The sequence below is a fragment of the Falco cherrug genome, chromosome 4 (genome assembly GCF_023634085.1).
Source record: "Falco cherrug isolate bFalChe1 chromosome 4, bFalChe1.pri, whole genome shotgun sequence".
In the NCBI taxonomy this organism is placed as follows: domain Eukaryota; kingdom Metazoa; phylum Chordata; class Aves; order Falconiformes; family Falconidae; genus Falco; species Falco cherrug.
The window spans coordinates 65,212,041-65,233,506 of NC_073700.1; the positions used below are offsets into that span (position 1 = coordinate 65,212,041).

The 21,466-nt window shown below is 39.0% G+C and overlaps 1 protein-coding gene across 7 annotated transcripts in view; it reads right to left on the bottom strand.

The window, feature by feature from the left end:
* CCNY (cyclin Y) overlaps positions 1-21,466 on the bottom strand; it is a 129,335-nt gene that overhangs the window by 3,163 nt on the left and 104,706 nt on the right. For all 7 annotated transcript variants that reach the window (XM_055708297.1, XM_055708302.1, XM_014282493.3 and 4 more), the window contains 2 exons: positions 10,587-10,753; positions 5,853-6,015 (listed from right to left, as the gene is read on the bottom strand). In XM_055708297.1, coding sequence (XP_055564272.1) covers positions 5,853-6,015; positions 10,587-10,753 — 330 coding nt within the window. The remainder of the gene's footprint in view (positions 1-5,852; positions 6,016-10,586; positions 10,754-21,466) is intronic.

The window sequence follows — 21,466 nt, forward strand, 5'->3', positions numbered from 1 at the left end:
TCATTAGGCGAAACACACAGAGAGCTTCTTCACAAATCGTCTTTCTCATTTCATTAATCTAAAAGAAAGAAACACACTGGCACTGCACTGTTCGTCACAGCTGCTTTTGAAGGACTCAGTGAGCATATTCCAAGCTTTTTCTTTACAGGCTAACCATCACAAATCTCATCGAGGTAGCTGATGATGGTTACCCACTGCTATATGGTAACTTATATAGCACTTCATTGGTGAAAAATCATGGAAAACTCAGAAAAACAACTATAGAAATTGTAAGGATATTTGGAGAATTTATAAAGAGGATGATTATTGGTTTTTTTATTTCCTAAAATGTTTTGTAGTGATTGTATTCTCTACTGATAAATGGTCTGTCAGAATACTCGCCCTGCTTTGCTTACAGAGCTGATGTTTACTTGCCTTTCAGAAGGAGATGGTGATTTCTGTGTGATCAGGCTATCTTATGTGGTGCCAGTGGGAAACATAACTCACATTCAGAACAAATTAATTTGCATTGAAAATACACAGAAATGTTAAAAACCATTTAAAGAGAGAGAAAAACATTATTTAAATGTCAACTCCCATTATACTACACTGGAGTTAGTGCTTTACGTTTCTTCTACTGTTTTTAGCCAAGTTTAAAACAAATATTTATTATGGACCTCGTATGCACAAATATACTCTGCCCTAAAATAGCATGTCTGTTATAGAGTTCATATGGTTGGGACAGGCTATGGCTGGCATCAGTAGGGGTGTTAACTCTGGTGATCAAACATGCAGAACTGCAGAGAAAGCTCACTGCAAGGAGTACTCAAGGTCAAATTAAAAAATAAGGTGAACTAAACCAGGATTTTTATTTACTCAGGTATGCTTTTGAGTGGTGTCTTAAGATAAGGCATTTAATAAAAAGTACTGTACAAACAAAACCAGTACAAGTGTTTGATTATAAAACAAGGCAGTACAAATAAACAGCCTGACTCTGCTGATCATCAGTTTCTTTCTTGATCTTTATTTTTACAGCACACCAAATTGTAGCACTGAAGAGTCCTTTTTTAATAGTCCTGCAAAGACCAGGGGCAGGTATGACAGAAGTACACTACTCATACATCTGAGAGCAAGTTCACCTAATGCTTTGGTCAATTCAGCCACAAAACATTGGTAAAAAAAACCCCACCAAACCAAACCGAAAACCAAAACCAAAACAACACAAAGCACACCACCACCACCAAGAAACCAGCTGACCAGCTGTAACTTCTTAGCTGGAAACTTAATTTCCTTTTGTTAAGACCATTCTTGAACTCAGTTTTCTTTCTTGGTGCACATGAAGAGAACAACAGACTATAATAATGCAAATACTCCCGCTGGTTTGTAGACCATAACTTAACTCACTTAAAACTGCTTAACACCACTTTGTTTAATTTAACAAGGAACTCAATGAACTAAGAAAGTTTGTGAATCCTAAATATGACTGAATTGCAACAGATGAAAAGCATTTAACCATGAAATAACACACCAAGGTATGGCTTGGCAAATAGGTGTACTGAGGTGGAGCCCAGCTTCTTTCAGCTGCCGTATCAAGCTGTTACCTTAGGCACCAAACAACCAGAGAAGGTAATGACTTCAGAATTGTCTGGTTCACAAGGAAAATTTCTGTTCTGGCACTTGGTCAGACAAGATGAAATTTTGCTTGGAAATGACACAATATCTGGCATCTCTAGGCTCTGGTGATTAATCATATGGATATGAAACACACTAGCTGCTGTTTAAAGCAATCCTGTATCTAAAGACACCTCTTCATTTGCAAATAATTTACAAAATTGACATTTGCAGCCTACCTGGCAAGTTAATCAACTTTAGCATAACATATGGGGAAACAAGACAAAAGCAGAAAATTGTAAATATTTATTATTGTCTTTCAGTTAAAATAAATCCAAATAGCTTATAAACACCTTTCTGACATCTGGTATTTCAGTTGCTTTTATTGCTGGAAAAAGAAACTAATTTTTGGCAGTTGCAAGTGACCGCTTCCCATATGAAATCAAAATGTTCTTAAAAACATCAACACTACCCAACTGTGAAATTTTTTTTGGACTTGGTTGTAGTATCATGTAATCAGCTATAAAAATGCATATGTATACATTCTTCCATTATATATATGCATACAGAACTAGAGGTCCATTCCTCTGCTGAATTATATGACTCTAGATGAGACTGTTACTGGTGAAGGGGCTGAGTAAGGAACAGGGAGCGGGGAGAAAGGCAGTAGTAGAAGTATAAATTTTGGCTGCATGTACATGTTTGTGCAGGGCAGGAATGCATCAGGGCTGGCTATGGGATGCACAAAGGCACACAACCATGACTGCTGCAACACCCCAATGGGCAAACCACTGAGAACTTAGCAGGGGCAGACAGTTCTAAGTCTAAGTCTGGAAGGGTTGTATATAAGGAAGATGTAAAAAAATAAAATAAAATAAATTTTTAAAATAGCTAGAACAACTAGAAGTTGTGATGATGGGGGTTCTCCTTAATTTATGGAGAATGACAAGAGCAGCAATCAGGTTACTCCTGACAAAAGAGCAGGCGAGTTTTGCTCTCCCTTTGCTTCCTGGCTAAGAAGGTTCTGAACATACAAAACCCACAGGATTGCAATCAATCACTGCGACCATGGGAAGCTGGAGGAATATAAAGATACCTCTCTACTTGTAACTTACTATTTTTCTCCTCTTTTTTGTCTGTTTGATCCATGGGGCTGTACCTCTTTAGGGTCAAGAAAATACAGCACATAGTTCAAAGGGTTTGAACTGTGTGCTCAAGCACTATCCTAACAATAAAAAGCTCAGACAACATACAGTCAGACAGGGAGTGTGCTAATGAATGCCCTTACAAAATCTAGCTTTGAAACGATCACAGTGCTAAGATCACAAGCAGAAGTAAGGTAGACACGTTTTGTACACTTACCCCAAAGAGCAGAATCTGACATATTTAGCTCAGCACACAGGAGAGTAACCAGGTGCAAGAGTAGGAAATTACAAAATAGTGGATTAAGGTTGGATATCCAACAACCTTCTTGGCAGAAAAATCTCCCATATTAGAAAACAGTTCTCAGGAGAAGCAAAGGAAGCCTTGACATTTGACATAATTAAAAGGAAGGAGAAAACACACTACAACATATGCTGGTTGGAACAAACAGTACCGGCAGGTGGACAGACTACATGATCTAATGAAAGGGTATTTGTCATTTTTAACTTGCACGATTCCATACAATGGGAAAAAAATACAGACATAATTAAAAGGAAGGAGAAAACACATTACAACATATGCTGGTTGGAACAAACAGCACCAGCAGGTGGAGAGACTACATGATCTAATGAAAGGGTATTTGTCATTTTTAACTTGCATGATTCCATTCAATGGGAAAAAAAAACCCAGAGGCATCAAGAAAGTGGTTTCTGGCTACTAGGTGCACTGGTATAACAAATTCAGGACACTTTAAGGCCACAAGCTGATGAAAAGAAAGAAAAAATTACTTTCATTTAGTCATTTAAAAGACAAAGCTGCCTCTTAAGTGTCAATTGTGGGAACATTAGACAAGAAAAAACGTTCACTGCAGATGCTCCAGAAAGCGGTATCATTTCACCTCTAAGCTTATGGATCTTTTCCAGCATTTCCATTTGATGAGGAACAGTATTTACTAGTCCTCTTGGGGCTTTTTTTTCATCACAGGTACGTCAACCTCATGGTATTTGCATACACAAACCAGCTTGAAAACGCAAAAGTAGCAAAAATGTGTTGTAATATAACCATTCCTCTATGCAAGACCTTTTGTGATCTCAAATGCCAGTAAATAAGTTGTTTTAAATCTTAGGACTGAGCAAGGTCCTTTCAGTTTACCACAGAAGGCAAATCCTTTCCCTGCATACATACATTTGCTATGAGTCTGCTGCCTTTCATCACAGACTGCAGCTTTTTCTCTCAGTATCAAAAATATCACAGCCTGTGTGGTACTACATCTACTCCACTTGACAATACAGGCAATTGCTTTAAAAACAGAGAACTCTGGGCTGAACGGCACATGAGAGACCTAGAAAAGTGTGGCAAGTGCATTGATAACTCTTGGCAAGCTAAATGCTTAACTGTGCTCAAGGAACTAGGCTATAAATTATACTGTCAACTGGTTTCAAGGGGACACTAATGAAAATGAAGTATTGACAGGGAACAAGGGAGTTCCCTCCCTCCTGGCCACGGAACAGAGGCAAAGAGGTGGTAGACCAAGCTGGTTTCATAGCAGATATGCTTCCTCTTCCCTGAAGACATCCTTTTGGCTAGCGGCCTGTTTTGCTTACGGCCTACTTCTGCTAGCAGCACAAAGAATCCCCAACATAGAAAATGTTTAATAATATGGGTTTAATGAAAAATATTCCATTATTTATTTTTTAATTTGCCTTCTCTTTAGTTAGTACAGAAAATTCACCAGTATTCTCTGGGTATTTACAATTATTTCCCATTTTCTTGTCTTCTAAGGTGTTAGGATCTATCATTGTTACCTTCATTTGTACCCCACTGTTATACATCGTGTACGATGCAGGCTGACAGTGTTGGGAAACTGTGTACTAAATGCTCTTAAAAAAGTTCTCTTCCCTCAATTTTAATATATGTAATGGCACTTATTCTCAAGACCCCCATAACTCAGTAAACCACCTCTCTTCCTTTAAGATTACAATACTAATTACTTTTCATTTTTTAAGATTCTCTTCAACAGAAACAAAATCTGATGCAAATTTACACCATACTCCATACACAAAGTTACATTCCTATTGAAGCTATCCGTAAGATTTAGAAAGAATATTTAGAAAAAATGAGAAATACAACTTCAGTGAAATCTGCTTTAATTCTTTCTCCACCACTTTCTGCTTCCATTACAGTCACAAACAAGTCAATTAACCTTCCCACGCACCATTTCCTCCCACAAAAACGTGTATAGTTCTGCCTGCCTGCCTATTTTACAGGAGTGCTAGGAGTTTCAGAACATGCAAAGCTCACTCTAACCCACAGGCAAACCACCTCCAGTGCAAAGCTGTTACATAATTAAAGATGTGCGATGTTAAAAGTAGTTAGCATCTAATGACAAATTTCAAAATTAGTAACAAAATGCGTACATACTCATACAACAATGCCCTTATTTGAAAAACTTCCTATCAGGAAAAACAGATTCCAGTCTTGCAAAAAGCCCACACTTAGCTGATGATTTTAAATTCCTCCTGTGTCTGTGGGAATTCATAGTGCCCTGCACTTCACAGGTCCAGACCATCCCACATAGTGCTTTCTGCACATGGTCTATTCAGGTCTCATCAGCATTCATGACTTATTCACTAAAGATGTGTGCTCATTTCTGGCTTTCCATTACTGAGAAAAACACCACAGGAGATAACAGATTTGGATCCACATGAAGCGGAGCAGTAGCAGATAACAAACACGTGGAATAGTTATTCTCAGCAGTACTTGTTAATATTCTGTCCTTTAAGGCTGAAAATCAGTTCTAAGAAACCAAATGAACACACAAAACCCAGACCGTGAATAAAGTTACTGTAAAACTTGTGGGTACTTCCACAAGGCCAGTTCAGACAACTGGAACTGAAAAAGAATTGGAAAGCAAGAAAAGGTATGAAGCAAATTGGGCCAAAAAGCTGTTCCCATGTCCACAAATACCCAAAGCACAAATCAAAGAGTCATGAAAATTGGGGCATATGATATTCTAATATATCTCATGGGAATATTTTGGAAGAGAGGGAAGAAACAATGGAAAAATCCCAAATCCCCTTATATATTCAACTCAGCAATCTAAAAAGAAGGTGTCTTACCTCAAGTTTATATGCCCTGTCCCTGCTGAGGGGCTCCAAAGGAAAACTCAGGTTGTTCGCTTCTGCCAGGGAACGCAAATCAAAATAATACTTGGCATAAACACTGGAGGGAACATTAATATTGAACTGCAACAGCTCAAGAAACTGGCGTTCCAGCTCATTCCTGTAGAAAGAAGATAAATATGGAAACATATTTCAGGCTGTGCATTCTGAATGTAATTTACTTTAAATTGCAAATGGTATAAAGTAAATTCATTTCTTATTCTTGCTAGATGCAATTATCTTAGCCTAAGGTCTGACCTAGTCTACCAAGTTCCATTGATGTACATATGCCAATGAGTATGAAAGATGATGCACCTTGCAGCTGCTACTGTGATGCCAATTAAATCCAGACACAAACTTTTGCTAGTGGAAGGGCACCTTTATCAGTTTAGCTCATAAAATCAGGGCAAGAAAAGCTAGCAGGAAAAAAAATTTCTTGTAGTTACTGCTGTGCCTCCACTAGGTGGATCTGCACACACACCTATGCAATCACGAAATGCAGACATGCCCTAAATTTGTCTCTCATAAATGCTGCAAATTACTCTAACACCTAAATCACTGGATAACTTATTTACTTTCTTCAACCTTTCATAATCAATCATTCAGAACTAGTCACAGGAAACCTGAATATTTCAGCATACTGTCTTGTCTTTATGAAAAGAACGAAGCAATTTTTCTCTAGGTCGTGCAATCAAAATTCATGGTGGTGATTGCTGTTTTTCAGTACCTACAACAAATGTGTCTGTCAAAATACCTGTAGGAACAGAGGTTCTGTTTGAGCTCCCACCCTATGAATACTTTGGTATAGCAATACATTATTACCTACACCAGTAGATTAAAAAGGAAGCTAAGAATTAATCTAATTAACAAAATCAAGGACTGGAAATCTTCATAAACTGTATGGTAACTACACATCCTACATAATAATTATACAGGGACATAGGATATATTCAAACAGTGATTTCAAGATATAAGAAATAAAAAAAATAAATGTGTGGTAAAAGCTGTACATATTTGCTGAAAAGTATAGGACTGCACAGCTGTGTTACCAGCAGGTATTGACTGACTACGATACTGCATTTAAATTACATTTTGACTGCAGTGTAAATGTGCAAAGAATGTGCAGGCAGTTGACAACAGAAGAGGAAGGATCTGAGGATAAAAATAAAAAGTACTGGTACAGCAGTTTTTCAACACCGATTTTTCACCTTCTCACTCTTTACTCTTACATCACACTTACATCATAAGCATTGTCCTTCGTTACCTTCACACACTCTCTGCCAGAGTTCTGTGTTTACGTAATGATAAATATTAACATTAAAAGACTATCCAAAAGTTGAATATGGACTCTTTGGCAAGAATTCACATTGTTGGAAGATTCTAGCTTTTAAAAAATCCAAATTAAAAAAGTTACATTTTAAGACGTCTATCAATAAATACAGAAGATTATCTTTAAATATCCTTTTATACTGCCAAGATTTTATTTTCTGCAAACTAAGCCTAGAGATCTATGTTAATGGATAATGTAAAGCCTATTTTAATGGAGAAAAACATTGGCTGCACCTCTTCTGAAGACCTTCCCCAAATCTTTAAGAAAAACACATAGCCTCAGATTCTTACTATCCTCTAGCTCCCAGATTGAAGGTTAAGATCAGCACACTAACTACAGCTGAGAAAGAACAAAACCCCCGCCACGTATTTCTTATTTGAACTAATGTGATTTAACTAACCACCATATCCTTCTTCCCCCACACATCTACAGTAGGCTGCTTCAGCACGTGCTTTCCCACACCCTCTCTTCAAATTCACACAAAAATTTAAGGTAATGATACATACATGACTATAGATACATACTGCACTTCATCCTCCCAAATCCTCTGTTAGCTTTTAGGCACAGTTGAATGCACTGCTGGTGACTTACAAAACACTGAAAAGTCTGCACGATGTTTTTTAAGATACACTTATGCTGGATGATTCACAGCACTTGAAGATTTTGACCTAGAGTTTTTCTGTGTTATTAATACAAACAACAGAAGCCCCCATCTTATACAGAACTAGACCCTTCAAAACCACAATACTGTACTATCCCAACTACCTGAAAAATGAGGAAGGAAAAAAAAAATCCAACACACTAGGCAAAGGAGGGAAAAAAAAAATGGAAAAACTGTCAGCAGGAATATAAACATCAGGTCATCAAGCACCAAAATCTTTACTACAGGATACAAAAGGAGCCCCAAACACAAAGCCCAATGAGCCGAATCACCAAGCACCATATAGAGAGCACAGGCTCCCCTAAGGTTTCTGGTTTTGCAGTTTGTGAGAAACCTCGAATCTTGAAGAAAAAGTTAAGAAGCTAAAAACTTTGAGGGCAAGGACTCATCACAGTCTGGCTTAGGGAATGCGCAGTGCAGAAAGAGGGCTGATGTTAGCATGGGAGCACGGGTCTGCCATGTGAGTAATGGTGTTATATAGCTCAAGTGCAACTCCTAACAGTAGCACCATCACATGTGTTTGTCAAAAACAATAACCTCTTTTTTTGTTTCCTTTCACGCCATCACAGTATGCCTCATCACCTGCCTTCAAAAAAAGCCCTGAGAATCAGCGATTTCCAAAGTTGTATTTATAACCATTCCTGATTAATACTGTCATACAGCACAGTCAAACCTGTCAGTATGCTTCAAGCTGTTCACTACTCTACTTCAGCTTGTCCCAGCTTCAGAAACACTTTAAAATCTCCCAGATTTCCCTTGGAGGAGAAGTGAATGGAAGGAGGCCCTTATAGCCACCAACAGCATGAAAAAAGGATCAAGGGAAAACTGGCTTAGCAAAATCATTCCGAAAACGCTCAAAACAGTCAAAGAAGCATTATCACATTGTTTTGCATGGAGTAACATTGCACACAGAAATGTGAAGGGCCTTATTTTAGCTTCTTGACCACCCCCACCCCCCTACCCCTTTTATCTTGGAAACCTCATTCTGTCTGGGTTATGTGGCAAAAGAAGTATCTTCAACCATCCTTAAAGTAGCTTACATATTTAAAGCAGATACTGAAATGGCATTATGTGGTATTTCCCACCTCTATTTTGAAATGAGAGTTTTACCCGAAACTAATGAGAGTACCTACAGCATACCACAGAAACGCAAGACTCGTGTTTTTCACTTTGACTTAGGGAAAAAAAACCCCACCTTATTACAAATTGCTTGTTAACACAAGATTTAGAGATAACAATATTTGAACAATGACAGCTACTCACAATTTATGTCTTACCTGGCTGTGTACAAGCATGCTTAATTTAAAGCAATCAGCTGACTCCTAACATTCAACCTTTCCCTCACAGATTATTTTTGGACTAGCTATAAATCTGACAAACAGTGAACTATTAAGAAACTAAATTAAGTCTGCTTTAGCAGAAATGCTTGGCCTTTCACTACTTTGAGATTGCAAACTGAGATTCACAAAACATTCTGTCTGTACAAACATTTCTCCTCATTTAATTCCCTCCTCCCAGAGTGGTCATCCACAGCAAAGTCTCTTCAGTGGCTGCGATCCTGACTTCAGTTGAGTTAAAGCCAACACAAGTCTATATACTTCTCACTACACTTTGCTTAAGAGCTTTGAAACACACAGATACTGTACCAGAACATCTTTTTAATAACTTTATCGTTATTACTTCTTATAAAAAATGATGTGCAACAGTAGACTGAAAACATGACTCTCCAAATGCATGAGCTACAGTGGCCTGTTGAGGCATCTGCCCCCATCCTGGCACCATCCCAGCGCCAATTCCACCTGCAGCCCTCCCAGTACCGCTCTCGCACGCGCACCAGCTCAGGGAAGGGGACTTCGGAAAGTGTCCGTGGTGTGTGACTCCGCCCTGAATGCACAAATGATACAAACACCAGGCACTTCAGCCAATGTATGTGATACCAGCCAGCCAACCCAACAAAAAAAGCACTTGATTATTTAGCAACATGAGCATTCATTTTAGTGTTTGTAAACATCAGGTTTTTAATTGTGTTTATTGCTACCAAAGTTCTTTTTATTACTGCTGGAATATACTTTTACTACGACTCAGGAATAACCAGCCAGATATCACAACGCCCTGTGCTGTTAAAATATGCACTTCTTAAAAATGCCATCGGATAAAAAAACATGGAAATTTCTCTTTGCAAGTTAAAATACTGGATTTTTAACATCTTGGAAATGAACTCAGCAGGATATGGGGACGGGGGGAAATCCCAAAAGCACTAATTTTGAATAATCGCAATAAATAGGTGGGTGATCATCTAAAGGTTATTAGGATTACAACAATATTTTTTCCTGCCTTACATGTTAGTCTACTGTCTGTATGAAGAACCAGCACAAGAGTAAATGTTGCTGAAGTGAATATATGCAGGCTCACTGGGCGTGGGTTTTTTTGTCAACTCATACATTTAAATATTCTGCAGGTCTGTTTTCATCACTGTGCATGAACATCCAGTGGTAAAATACACTTCAACGAGAAAACAAAAATAATTCATGTCTTCTGTGTAAGCAACTGTCAAGGAGACCTCATGCCATCTATCAGTATCCACCATGTTTAGATACAATGCAAATATACAAACTTCATATAATTTATGAAAGAATTTCCTGTCCCCCTCATACACACAGATCATAGCATTCATTGACAAAGATAAACATATTGCACTCACATGTCTTCGACTGTGATATCTTTCAGGATCTGGCAGTAATCCACGTTCCACACTGCCTGGTCATCCCAAACTTTGGATGCCAGCAGAATTGCACCCAGTACAATTCGCTTCCAGTTTGCTGGACAAATATCTATCTCTGCATAAGTTAAAAGCCTTTCAAGATATACCTGTGGAAACACATTAAAATCAAGACTTAATTATTTTGCTATTAGGTAGAAATGAAAATCATTCTTATAAACCCGTTACAGTAATTTTAAAACGGTAATCTGCTCTCAGGAAGACTCTTTTATGAAAGATGTAGGTTTCAATACATACATTTGTGCCAAGCTCAAGACTGGGAGTGATAAATTCATTTTTTAGTTGGCTGTCGCCTTCTGATCATACTACTAAAAACCCCTGCTATTTTTCTGCTTGTAACTGTTGGTAACGTAGGCACATATTAGAATGAATTCAAATGATAGCTTAACTAAATTATTAAAATAAAAATGTAAACAATAAAATGCTAATTACTAATGAGGAAGGCAAGGGTACACTAGCAGTATAAGTTACTAGCTATCGTACAAACAACTATACTTGTAATTTACAGACAGTTATCAGATACGGCATCATGTCATGCAGGGCCCCTCTGGCGAGCCAGTGTGAAGAGATTCTACAGGCACCTATGGGACAGGTGGAGAAAGAGCTACCACAGAAACAGCAAGCTGAAGAGAGAGGAAAAGTGTGTGCTAAGAAGGTAATTCATAACAGTTCCCTCTGGATCGTTAAGATCTAAAGACAAATAACAGTAATCCTGCTGGACCTACAAGAACCGACAGCCTCGGGACACCACCGCCTGCCCAAGGCCACCACCACAGGCGAGCACCACCAGAACTCACATAGCCCACACCTCATCCAGGAGGGGGGTGGGCACCACTTACAAAAACTACAGGATTAAATATGCACACCTGATGAAACAAGGGACGCTGGAGGGACTTTCTGAAGGCCCACCAATAAGCTGCTGGGGAGGCAGGGTGTATAGCACGACCCTCTGCTTCCAAACCCAGAGTTAGGCTGGCCCCCCCGCTGGGGGGAATTCGCTGGGGGGATTCCGGGGGAATCTGTCAGGGATTCACGGGAGCCATTACGTCAACGGGCTGTGTGAACAGTACCTGCTATCAGTAACAGCAGCTCAATTACATTAGTAATACCAGACTGACAAACCAAATGCATTCGAAGAAACAGTGGTTGGGGGTGATCTGTGTGCCCCCCTACCCTATCCCCAGTTAGGGACGGGGAAATAACAATTCTGAATGCTTACATGCCAGGTGAACAATACCCAATACTTCTGCAAGCCACAACATTTAAACACTTCATATACTACCTGAGGGGACACATAATAAATCCCCTGCAGTCTAAGTTAATGTTTATTAGCACCTAAACCCAAAGAATAGCTAATATATCCAAAATTCAGCGTAGGATGCAGGCTGGTAGGGATTTGATGGGAAGGGGAAAGGGGGGGACGTAGGGGAAAAACTTTTACAACCCAGAACACCTCACTTGTAATTTTCTATAAGGATGCACACTCACACAAGCACACAGAGGTCTTTCAGTGGATTGTGCTTCTGGAAAGTCTAGCAGTAGCAGAAAATATTACATACTTAAAAAATAATAATTAATGTATTTTGAAGCTCATGTATTTTTATGAGTCAACAGTAATATCAAGGCCAATTATATCCTTCGTATGGTTTTGTTCACTGATTTTCACAATTACAATTTGTACAAGTAATTAAGAGTTTGGTACAAGATCATAAAAAACAGTAGACAGCTGTTGTATAATTTAAAGTTTTACAGAAAAAAATACATTTTATGAAAAAAATATTAAACATCTGAATATGTGTACACAGATATTCAGCCCACAAAATGAACTGTCCCAGACACTCTGCAGTATAAATGGTGTATTGAGCAAGATAATCACGGGAAAAAATACACAGTATTAGACAACTTTCATTCAAAGTGCTCACCACAAAGTATAAGTTCTTTGCTTCCTACTCTTACTGAAGGAAAATAAAACTCGAGTTACGGTGTCTGTAATGGTCACTAATACAGTTGTATTACAATGAATTCATGTGTAGTAAGTATAAAATTTTTTCTCCTCAACAGACCAATCTCTCCCAAGCGACAGGCTTCTCAGTCCACTGTGAGGTTGTTCCAAACAGGTTTCACTGCACTCTTCTGGCAATGATTTAAGGAAAAACAGGTGCAGTCATTTATTGAGTTAGCAAATTCTGCTCTGATTCAGAAACAAATTTTTTTTACTGCCTCCACTAGCATCAAGGAAGTGGAGTTGTTCTGCAGTTTTGCTTCTCACCCGTGGAACAACTTGCTGTGCATGAAGGAGCAGAACTTGAAACTGTAAGTGCTTCAACATGACAACACAGACACACTTACCGAAACCAACAATTAGTCCCGATACGCTACTCTATAAAAATACGGGTTTGCATTTACTGAAAACCAACCTATTCTTCACACCTTGTAATACATCTTATAATACCCTCTTCATTGCATTGTGATAAAAAGTAATTAGGTGGTTACATAGGCTGCTAGAACTCTTACTAAAAAAGTCTACACTGACTGACAAACTAGCAGGTTTTATGAGATACTCTGATGAAAGTACAATATACATGCAAAATACTACACCTACCTGAAAGACTGTATATTTTATAAAAACAGAATACTGCTTGAGATTCTGAAGGGCCAGCATTTTGTTTTAAATTTTAAATACCTTAACCTATTCTTCTATAGACACTGAAGGAAATTTGCTTCTGCTCTAACAGAAGAAATACAGGGCTGCTAAGAAAACTGAAAACATTGTTTTAAAATAATGTTTTGTACTTACCAATTTAAAACATTTTTAAGATGAATTATGAATGATTTATAGGTAATTACTAAAACCCACAAAACATTTAGAAAAGATTTATCCTAAGTTTTGGGGTATCTGTACCTTCAAAAAATACTGGACTAACTTTAAACAAGTCACAACTACTAACGTAAAAGGAGTGTACATACAAAATAGCAGATGTACAGAAATCTTATTTGAAAATCGTGATTTCACTGATACTACTAATGCCAAAATAGTTTCAACAAATTTTTGAAATCACAGAATATTCAAAAAGTCTGAATAGTTACAGTATATTGGATACTACAGACTGGTCAAATAAAAAAAAAGTATCAGTAAAAGACCTCTGGTGTTCTCACTTCCCAAAAGGTTCTCTATTTTTCTGTGTTAATGAGGCATTAACCTTAATCTTGTTTATGACACTTTGTTGAACTCAAGCTACATCACTAGGCACAAAAAGACAAAAAGACATAATAAACATTCAAAAATCTATGAAAACAAAGTTATACTCAGCTACAAAATCAGAATATTTACAGCATAAAACCTCACAGATGGAACTGTTGCTTTTAAGTTTTGTTCCTTAAAAAATTAGAAACATTTAAGTAGCAAGGTATCATAAAACTAAAGCTCATTTTTTCAAAAGGCCAGATGCCAGACTCCCGAATACACCACTTCTTCTTTAGTTACAGTTTGCCCCGCCTGCCATTCTAAAGCTGAAGAAAACCATAACATTATCCTATAATACTGTAAAACACAATATCACTAATTGTTCAAAGATTTATTTCCCTTCATAAGGAAGGCAAAACGCTATTTAAGCACAAAATCAAAAATTCCAAATTATATGTCAAGCTCATTATTTAAAAACAGTTTGACTTTTCAGTTAAAGCATCACTCTGAAAAAATTTTGGTGTATAAAATTTGGTATTGGGAGACCACAGAAACACAAAGCTTAGTAAAATGGTGGCACAAGGATCTCACCAGAGGCTGCACTACCTGACCATTCCGTTTAAAAGGCCGCCTTTTGCTTTCCAGGCAGCCTGTGTAAACAAACCCCTTACATACTATACCACAGAAAAAAATGTGTTTAACTTAGCAAGCTAAACTGCTCCTTAAATTACGAACAAACAGCATTCCCTGGAATTGTCCCTAGGAAGCAAAAGACTTCTTTTAAAGCAATACACCATACTAATGCAGGGAGCTTTGTAAGCAGAAAGTATATGGAAACCATAGTATCATTCCACTCTTAAATTAGGAGATTAACTTAATTTGCTTCACATCAGTGCTGAATTTAACCCTTTATTGTCAATGCAAACCTCTTAAATTTCAACTTCCCACAAGCAGCTTTAGTAATATTGAACAGATACATAAAGCATACAAAAATCAGAAAATAACATCCTTTCTTAGGTACAGCTCCAGCTTAGAAAGAGAAAGAAAAAAAAAAGTGGTGGTAGAAAAAAAACAAGTAAGGATTTTGTTCTGGGCTCAAATTCAAAGGCATTTAGATAGGAAAAAGTAAACGATAAGAACAAATAAGAATTATATTGTAAGGAAGGACATGAAGGAGAATAATTTATAACAGATCAGAGAATCAGACAATCACAGAATGGTAAAGATCACCTAGTTCCAACCCCCCGGCCATGGGCAAGGACACCTCCCACCAGCCCAGGTTGCTCAAAGCCCCATCCAGCCTGGCCTTGGACACTGCCAGGGATGGGGCATCCACAGCTTCTCTGGGCAACCTGTGCCAGTGCCTCACTATCCTCACAGTGAAGAATTTCTTCCTAAAATCTAATCTAACATCTACCCTTTCTCAGTTTCCGCCCTTGTCCTGTCACTACATGCCCTTGTAAAAAGTCCCTCTCCAGCTTTCTTGCAGGCCCCTTTAGGTACTGGAAGGTGCTATAAGGTCTCCCCGGAGCCTTCTCTTCTCCAGGCTGAACAACCCCAACTCTCTCAGCCTGTCTTCATGGGAGAGGTGCTCCAGCCCCCTGATCATCTTCATGGCCCTGCTCTGGACTCGCTCCAACAGGTCCATGTCGTTTTTATGCTGGGGACCCCAGAGCTGAATGCAGTACTCCACGCGGGGTCTCATGAGAGCAGAGTGGAGAGGGAGAATCACCTCCCTCAACCAGCTGGTCACACTTCTTTTGATGCACCCCAGGATACGGTTGGCTTTTTGGGCTGCAAGGGCACATTGCGGGGTCATGTTGAGCTTCTCATCAACCAACATCCCCAAGTCCTCCTCAGGGCTGCTCTCAATCCATTCTCCATCCAGCTCGTATTTGTGCTTGGGATTGCCCCGTCCCAGGTGCAGGACATTGGACCTTGCACTTGGCCTTGTCGAACTTCATGAGGCTCACATGTGCCCACCACTCAAGCCTGTCAAGGTCCCTCTGGATGGCAGATGACCTTACACACCGAAGTAAAAAGGGAGCAAACACTTGCTACTACCTTCCCACCAGCAAAGAATTTTTAAAGCTAGTTTCTCAAATAAATAGGAGCTTGATAAGAGACTATTCTTATACCACCTTTGTTACCATATTTGAGCATCTTCTAGTAGTATGTTGAGGGATATGAATAATCACTCTTGAGTCCTTGGTGATAACTTGGGCTTAACTCCAGACATACTGTTTGCTGGAGGCTCTGTATCATCATCCAAAGAAACTGGAAATGATAAATACCTCGCAAGGAGAGAGGTTTTTGGCTCCTTTCTTGAAAATGCTTTAAAAGACAGCATTATGTTTTGTTCACTTGCAGTGTCCTCCCTGACTCAGTCTTGGGTTTTAAGTGTGTGTGTTCAACTAAAAGAAGCCAGAAAAAGAACAAGACTTCTTCCTGCACCAAACATTTGTAAAAGTGTATTGAGGTCCTCGGCTAATGTGGGAATATCCCAAAGATACACCTACTGTCACATTGGTGTAGTTCTTCAACTTTCAACCAAGCTCACTCAGTTGCACAGAGTCTTCATTCTAGTTCTCCCTAGCTCCAGTTTGGAGAGAACAAGGTGACTCTACAGAGAAAAGGCTGGTACGTACTGGAGCTCTCGCCGTACTGATGTAGAGCAGTATACACACAGCCAAGCGAGCCCTGTCTCCTATGCAAATGTGAGAAAGTTCATTATCGCTAACAAATGGAGCTCTTGAGCACTGTTTCCATCTCAGAGCATTTCAGTATACTAGGCCCAGACACCAAGATTTTGACTTTGATGAGACATCAGAGTAAAAAGGAGAGGTAGAGTCTGCCACACACTTGGCAGCCTACACTACTGCAGGGGGATGCTTCTGGCTGCTGCAAAGATGTGCTGAATCGGTGCAGACTGTTGGAGAAGGGCCAGGTGGCTCTCAGCCTGTTTGAAGAGGAAGGCTGGTGCGTGGTTAGTCACTACGCTACTCATCCCAAACAAACTCGTGGCTGGTGGGAGAACAGCACCTGCTTTTGCTGGCAAAAGCGAGCAAGTCTTCCCACACACAGGGGCAGGCATGCTCCACCTCATTTAAAAAAAAAAAAAAAAAAAAAAAAAAAATCACTGAAAATGTTGACCCTCTGTCTAAGTGTGACATATGGAAATGCCATTTGTATGCAATTATGTCTATACATTGAACAGTGTATTTAAGTACAGGGGTCATCTTCTTAAATATGGGGTTTGTATCAAACAAACTTGGGATTCTGTGTACACTATGCGGTTCAGTATAATTGTGTGTTGTAATGAATTTCACTGGCTTAATTTTCAAAAGCAAAACACTTTCTGCATTTTCTTCAGGACTAGCTCCTGTAAAGTCATATAATAAAGCTGAATGTTAAAAGCTCAGCATAGAAAAGAATATTGTAACTTGTATCCCCGAATGATGTAAGAAATTTACTTATACATCAAAAGTCCAAAAAATGCAGAAGAAAATGTGACAAGCCTTTTATTTTATTTTTATTTTTTAAACAAGTCTGAAAACCTCATCTCCTCTGGATTATTTCAGCAGGTGTTCCTTTATAGAACCAGATCTAATAAGATTTTAGTATCTAGAAGACATAAGTTAAAATAAATGCCATGATTTGCCATCACCCACTTTTAGCAGCTGTACCCATGCTTAAAAATGAAATTAAAGCTTAAAACAAATTGAAGCTGTTATCTCAATATTACTTGTTTACAATTTAATATATCCTTTGCAGCGCCTCTTCTGAAAGCAAGCTTTTGTGGCAAAACTTTTGCGCACTTCTCTATTAAACATCCAGAAGTCGAATCCCAAAAGGACAAGAGATTTATTCTGCCTTAATACACCTTGTTCTCCTCAACCACTTCAATAGCTTCCAAGAGCCATCTTCATCACACGTATCATTGACCCACTTAATTCTATGACTGTTATGTTTATAGATTTTTCACAGAATGATAACAAGACTATTTAAATAAAAGATGAAAGTAACTGATGTGACATTAGCAGAAACACTCAGTGGCTTCAGTCAAACGTAACATTCTGAATTTTTCACACCTTGCAAAGAACAAGTATAACTCAGTGTTAATACCAACAACACTACAATCTTCAAAACTAATTTCTAACATAATTCCTAGCTGAAAAGGAAATGCAATTCTGATCTGGAAAATACCAATGGACATTGGTCCATCAATACATTTTTACTTACAAACAATACCTCAGAGTCTGATACCTCCATTGTTAGTCTACTGTGCTTGTGAATGAACCACACGGTTTTACATGACTGTCAGTCTAACAAGCTTTCATGGACAACACTTGCACCTCATGGGCAACATTTTAATAACCTGAGTACACATCAGAGGATACACTGCACAGAATTAAGATTTCAGAAGAGCAATACTGGATTATTATTTTCCATCACTTCCCACAGATTCACACCAAGATTTTGCAACAATTGACCTTTACACTTGGAATATCAGCAAATTATTATTTAATAATAAGTGAAACCAATTGGGTGATCTGCTTTTGTTAAGAATTCATTTACCTGACTTAAGAAGAATTTAATTCTATTAATTAAACAAAACTACCACTCTGTGGGTATAGATAATCCCAAATTTGCTTCGAGTTCAATGAACTCTGGAGAGGTCCATTAACTTAAACGCAGCACCACAGGAATGTAGTTAAATGGCTTCCAATGCCATTTCAGGTCCAGAACCAATTCGTTTCAGCATGTATCTTGAGCTCATAAATCTGCCAGACCCAAACTGACTCCATGCTGACTTAGTTTACATGCCTCTGATGTTAACTCCCAGGACTTGGACTTGCAATAGCACGGTAGAGAAACATTTAGCCATCCATTATCACCGCTAGTCCTGGGGGGCCCTTTTTATCCAGACACAGAACGGCTACATGGCACAAACTAACAGGATCAGCAACAGCATCCAAGCTCCAGCAGCGCTGCTTGAGCAGAGCCACTGCTGAGCCAGAACTAAACCCCGGTATGATTATTTGCAGTTGGGTGCATCCATCCTAGATTTTCCAAGTGTCTGATAGTAACCAGTGTTGTCCCAGTTATCTAGATGTCCCGCTCCCCATGATCCTGGATAGCAGAGTGTTGGTTACACAACATCCCCATCAACAGAACATGAATCCGTTTGAAGAAATTGAAAACTAAAGATAGTATTTACGAGTTCAGTTTTAATTAGTATGAAACAGGATCTCATTTTTTTCCATCTCAGGGGACATTACAGCATACTTTGTATATTATATAATAATCTCAAGTAGAAAGAAAGGTTAAAACATTGGAGAAGGTTTATTTCCTCCCCCACTCACTCCCACCCCTTCAGGAGGATATATACCAAATATGAAAGCATCAAATAATTTCATTCAATATTTCATAATCCAAAGGAATACTAAAATTTTATCAAAATCTTGCTGTGGAGTCTTACAGAAGTTTTGTTTCTCTTTCTTACTTCATTCTGAATCTTGTTCAACATTAACTTCCAATGCAGTCTAAGCATCCAAAATATGGTAGTAAGTTTTTTAGGCTTCCCTAAAACAGTGGAGCAGGTTTTCTGTGAAAGTTATGAAATTTCCATCCTTGGAGAAATTCAGAACTCAACTGGTCAGGCCCTAATAAGCCTGATCCAGCTGGTCATGCTTTTAGAAGAGGCCAGACCAGATGTGAACTCCAGAGGTCCCTTCCAACCTAAATTATTCTGTAATTATATCTGTCTGAAGTACTAGAGTTTCCTGTGGTGCAACATGGAGAGGTCAGAAGCTGTGCACTGCCTCCAAGGAGGCTAAGTGGAGTTTCAGTAAATCTCAGCACACTAAAGAAATGGGCAATCACCAAGGTATGTCACTGACATTTCTAGAATACTTCTGAATTTTGAGGCAGCAGCAACAGGAAAACATCTTTTCTTATGCTGCTTTTATATTGCTTTATGTCAAATTCTGTCTCTATTTTACCAATAAAACGCTAGTGGCTTTAATTATTTCTCACCGGATTTACACTGACAGGAAGGAGACTATGGTCTCAGTATTTTAGTTACCATAACTGAAAATGTGCAAATGAACGTGTATTTGCAATAACCTCATTCCCAGCCTCTCCCATTTAAACTCCGTATGTATCCACTAGCTAACCCACACAAGCTGCAGGAGCACAGAATAACTAACAGAGACAGTTTCCATCCCAAGACATCATGAAGAAATACACAGTCCTCCCTCTTTAATGAGAAAACTTCAGTGTGTGCCACAATGCCTTGAACCTAAGAAGATACTTGTACAGAAAAAAATATAATTGGTAGTGGGTGCCATATAGCCAAATTACTGCTCACATCCAATCACTAAATTGCCATATGTGCTGTTCTAAGCAAACAGCCAGTTCCCTACCACAACTCTCCAGAAATAACTGTGCTTTGCAGTTGCCCAGCTGGGTATTTAAAATGTTCCACAGAAGTCTGGTGCCATCCGTTCGGTGGAAAAGGACATCACATCATCGTGGTCCCTGCAAATTCATCCAATTTTTATTTTTGAGACCAAATGTTGAAAAAGAATAAGAGAGTCACAAAACTCTGAAAATGTGAACAACTGCGAAGTACCACTGCAGATATTTATAGGAAACACTAATGGAACTGAGAGAAAAGTCACCCATCTCCAGGTTTACCCCCCGATTCACTCATTTTAAGACGCAGTTGTACAATACAAATAAAATGCTCTCAAACTACTAGGCAACATTGACTTTCCAGTCTAAAACCAGGATCAGTATTCATTCCTTGCCTACACAGAAACCTTTAGAGATGCATCAGAAAACAGACACTTATTCTGTAACTGAACGTTCTCTTCTCTTGAGGATTTAAAAAAAAATTCCCTCGCAATCTCCAGCTTGAACGTTCTGTTTTTATGAAGTGTAGGCTTAGCAGGCCTAAAGCAAGGCTTGACTAAACAGACATTTAAGTATTAACTGATAATCATTCATGTGTTGCATGTTACACTGTAGTCAAAAGATGAGAACAGCCGTAAAACCAGGGACCAGAATCTGAGTTTTCTGCGCCCACCAGTGCTTGGAACACAAGTATGAAGCCCCTGGTCCTCTCGGTCTTCTCTGGAGCATACCCTGACACATGGCCAGCTGCCAAGGGGCTCAGGGTCCACAGCACAGGTGGAGAGACCTTCTCTCTGTGCCTGGAGACCTTCTTCAGATGTGGCAAAGTGGTGGGCTTCGGCCACCTCCCAGGGAATGCTTGAAGCCCAGGACAAAGGTGGACACCAACAATACTGGATACACACAACTTTCCCCATGGGTTTCTTACACAAGGTGGAGCCCAGCTTCCAACGCTTTGCTTTGCTCACCCAACCGCTCTCATGATCCCTTACAGTCGCTGGTTGGAGAATGACAACGTCAAACCAGGCAATAAACAGTATTTTGCATTGTACTCTAAGGTCTTCAGAGGAATCTGCATCTTCTCTTAGATGCACGAGGGTTGGTATTCATTCTGGGCCAGCTGAAAGAGACCTCTGGCTGCAGATCAAGTGTCTCCACGGACTCTAATCACTTTCCTGTTTTTGTTTTCTTTTAAAGT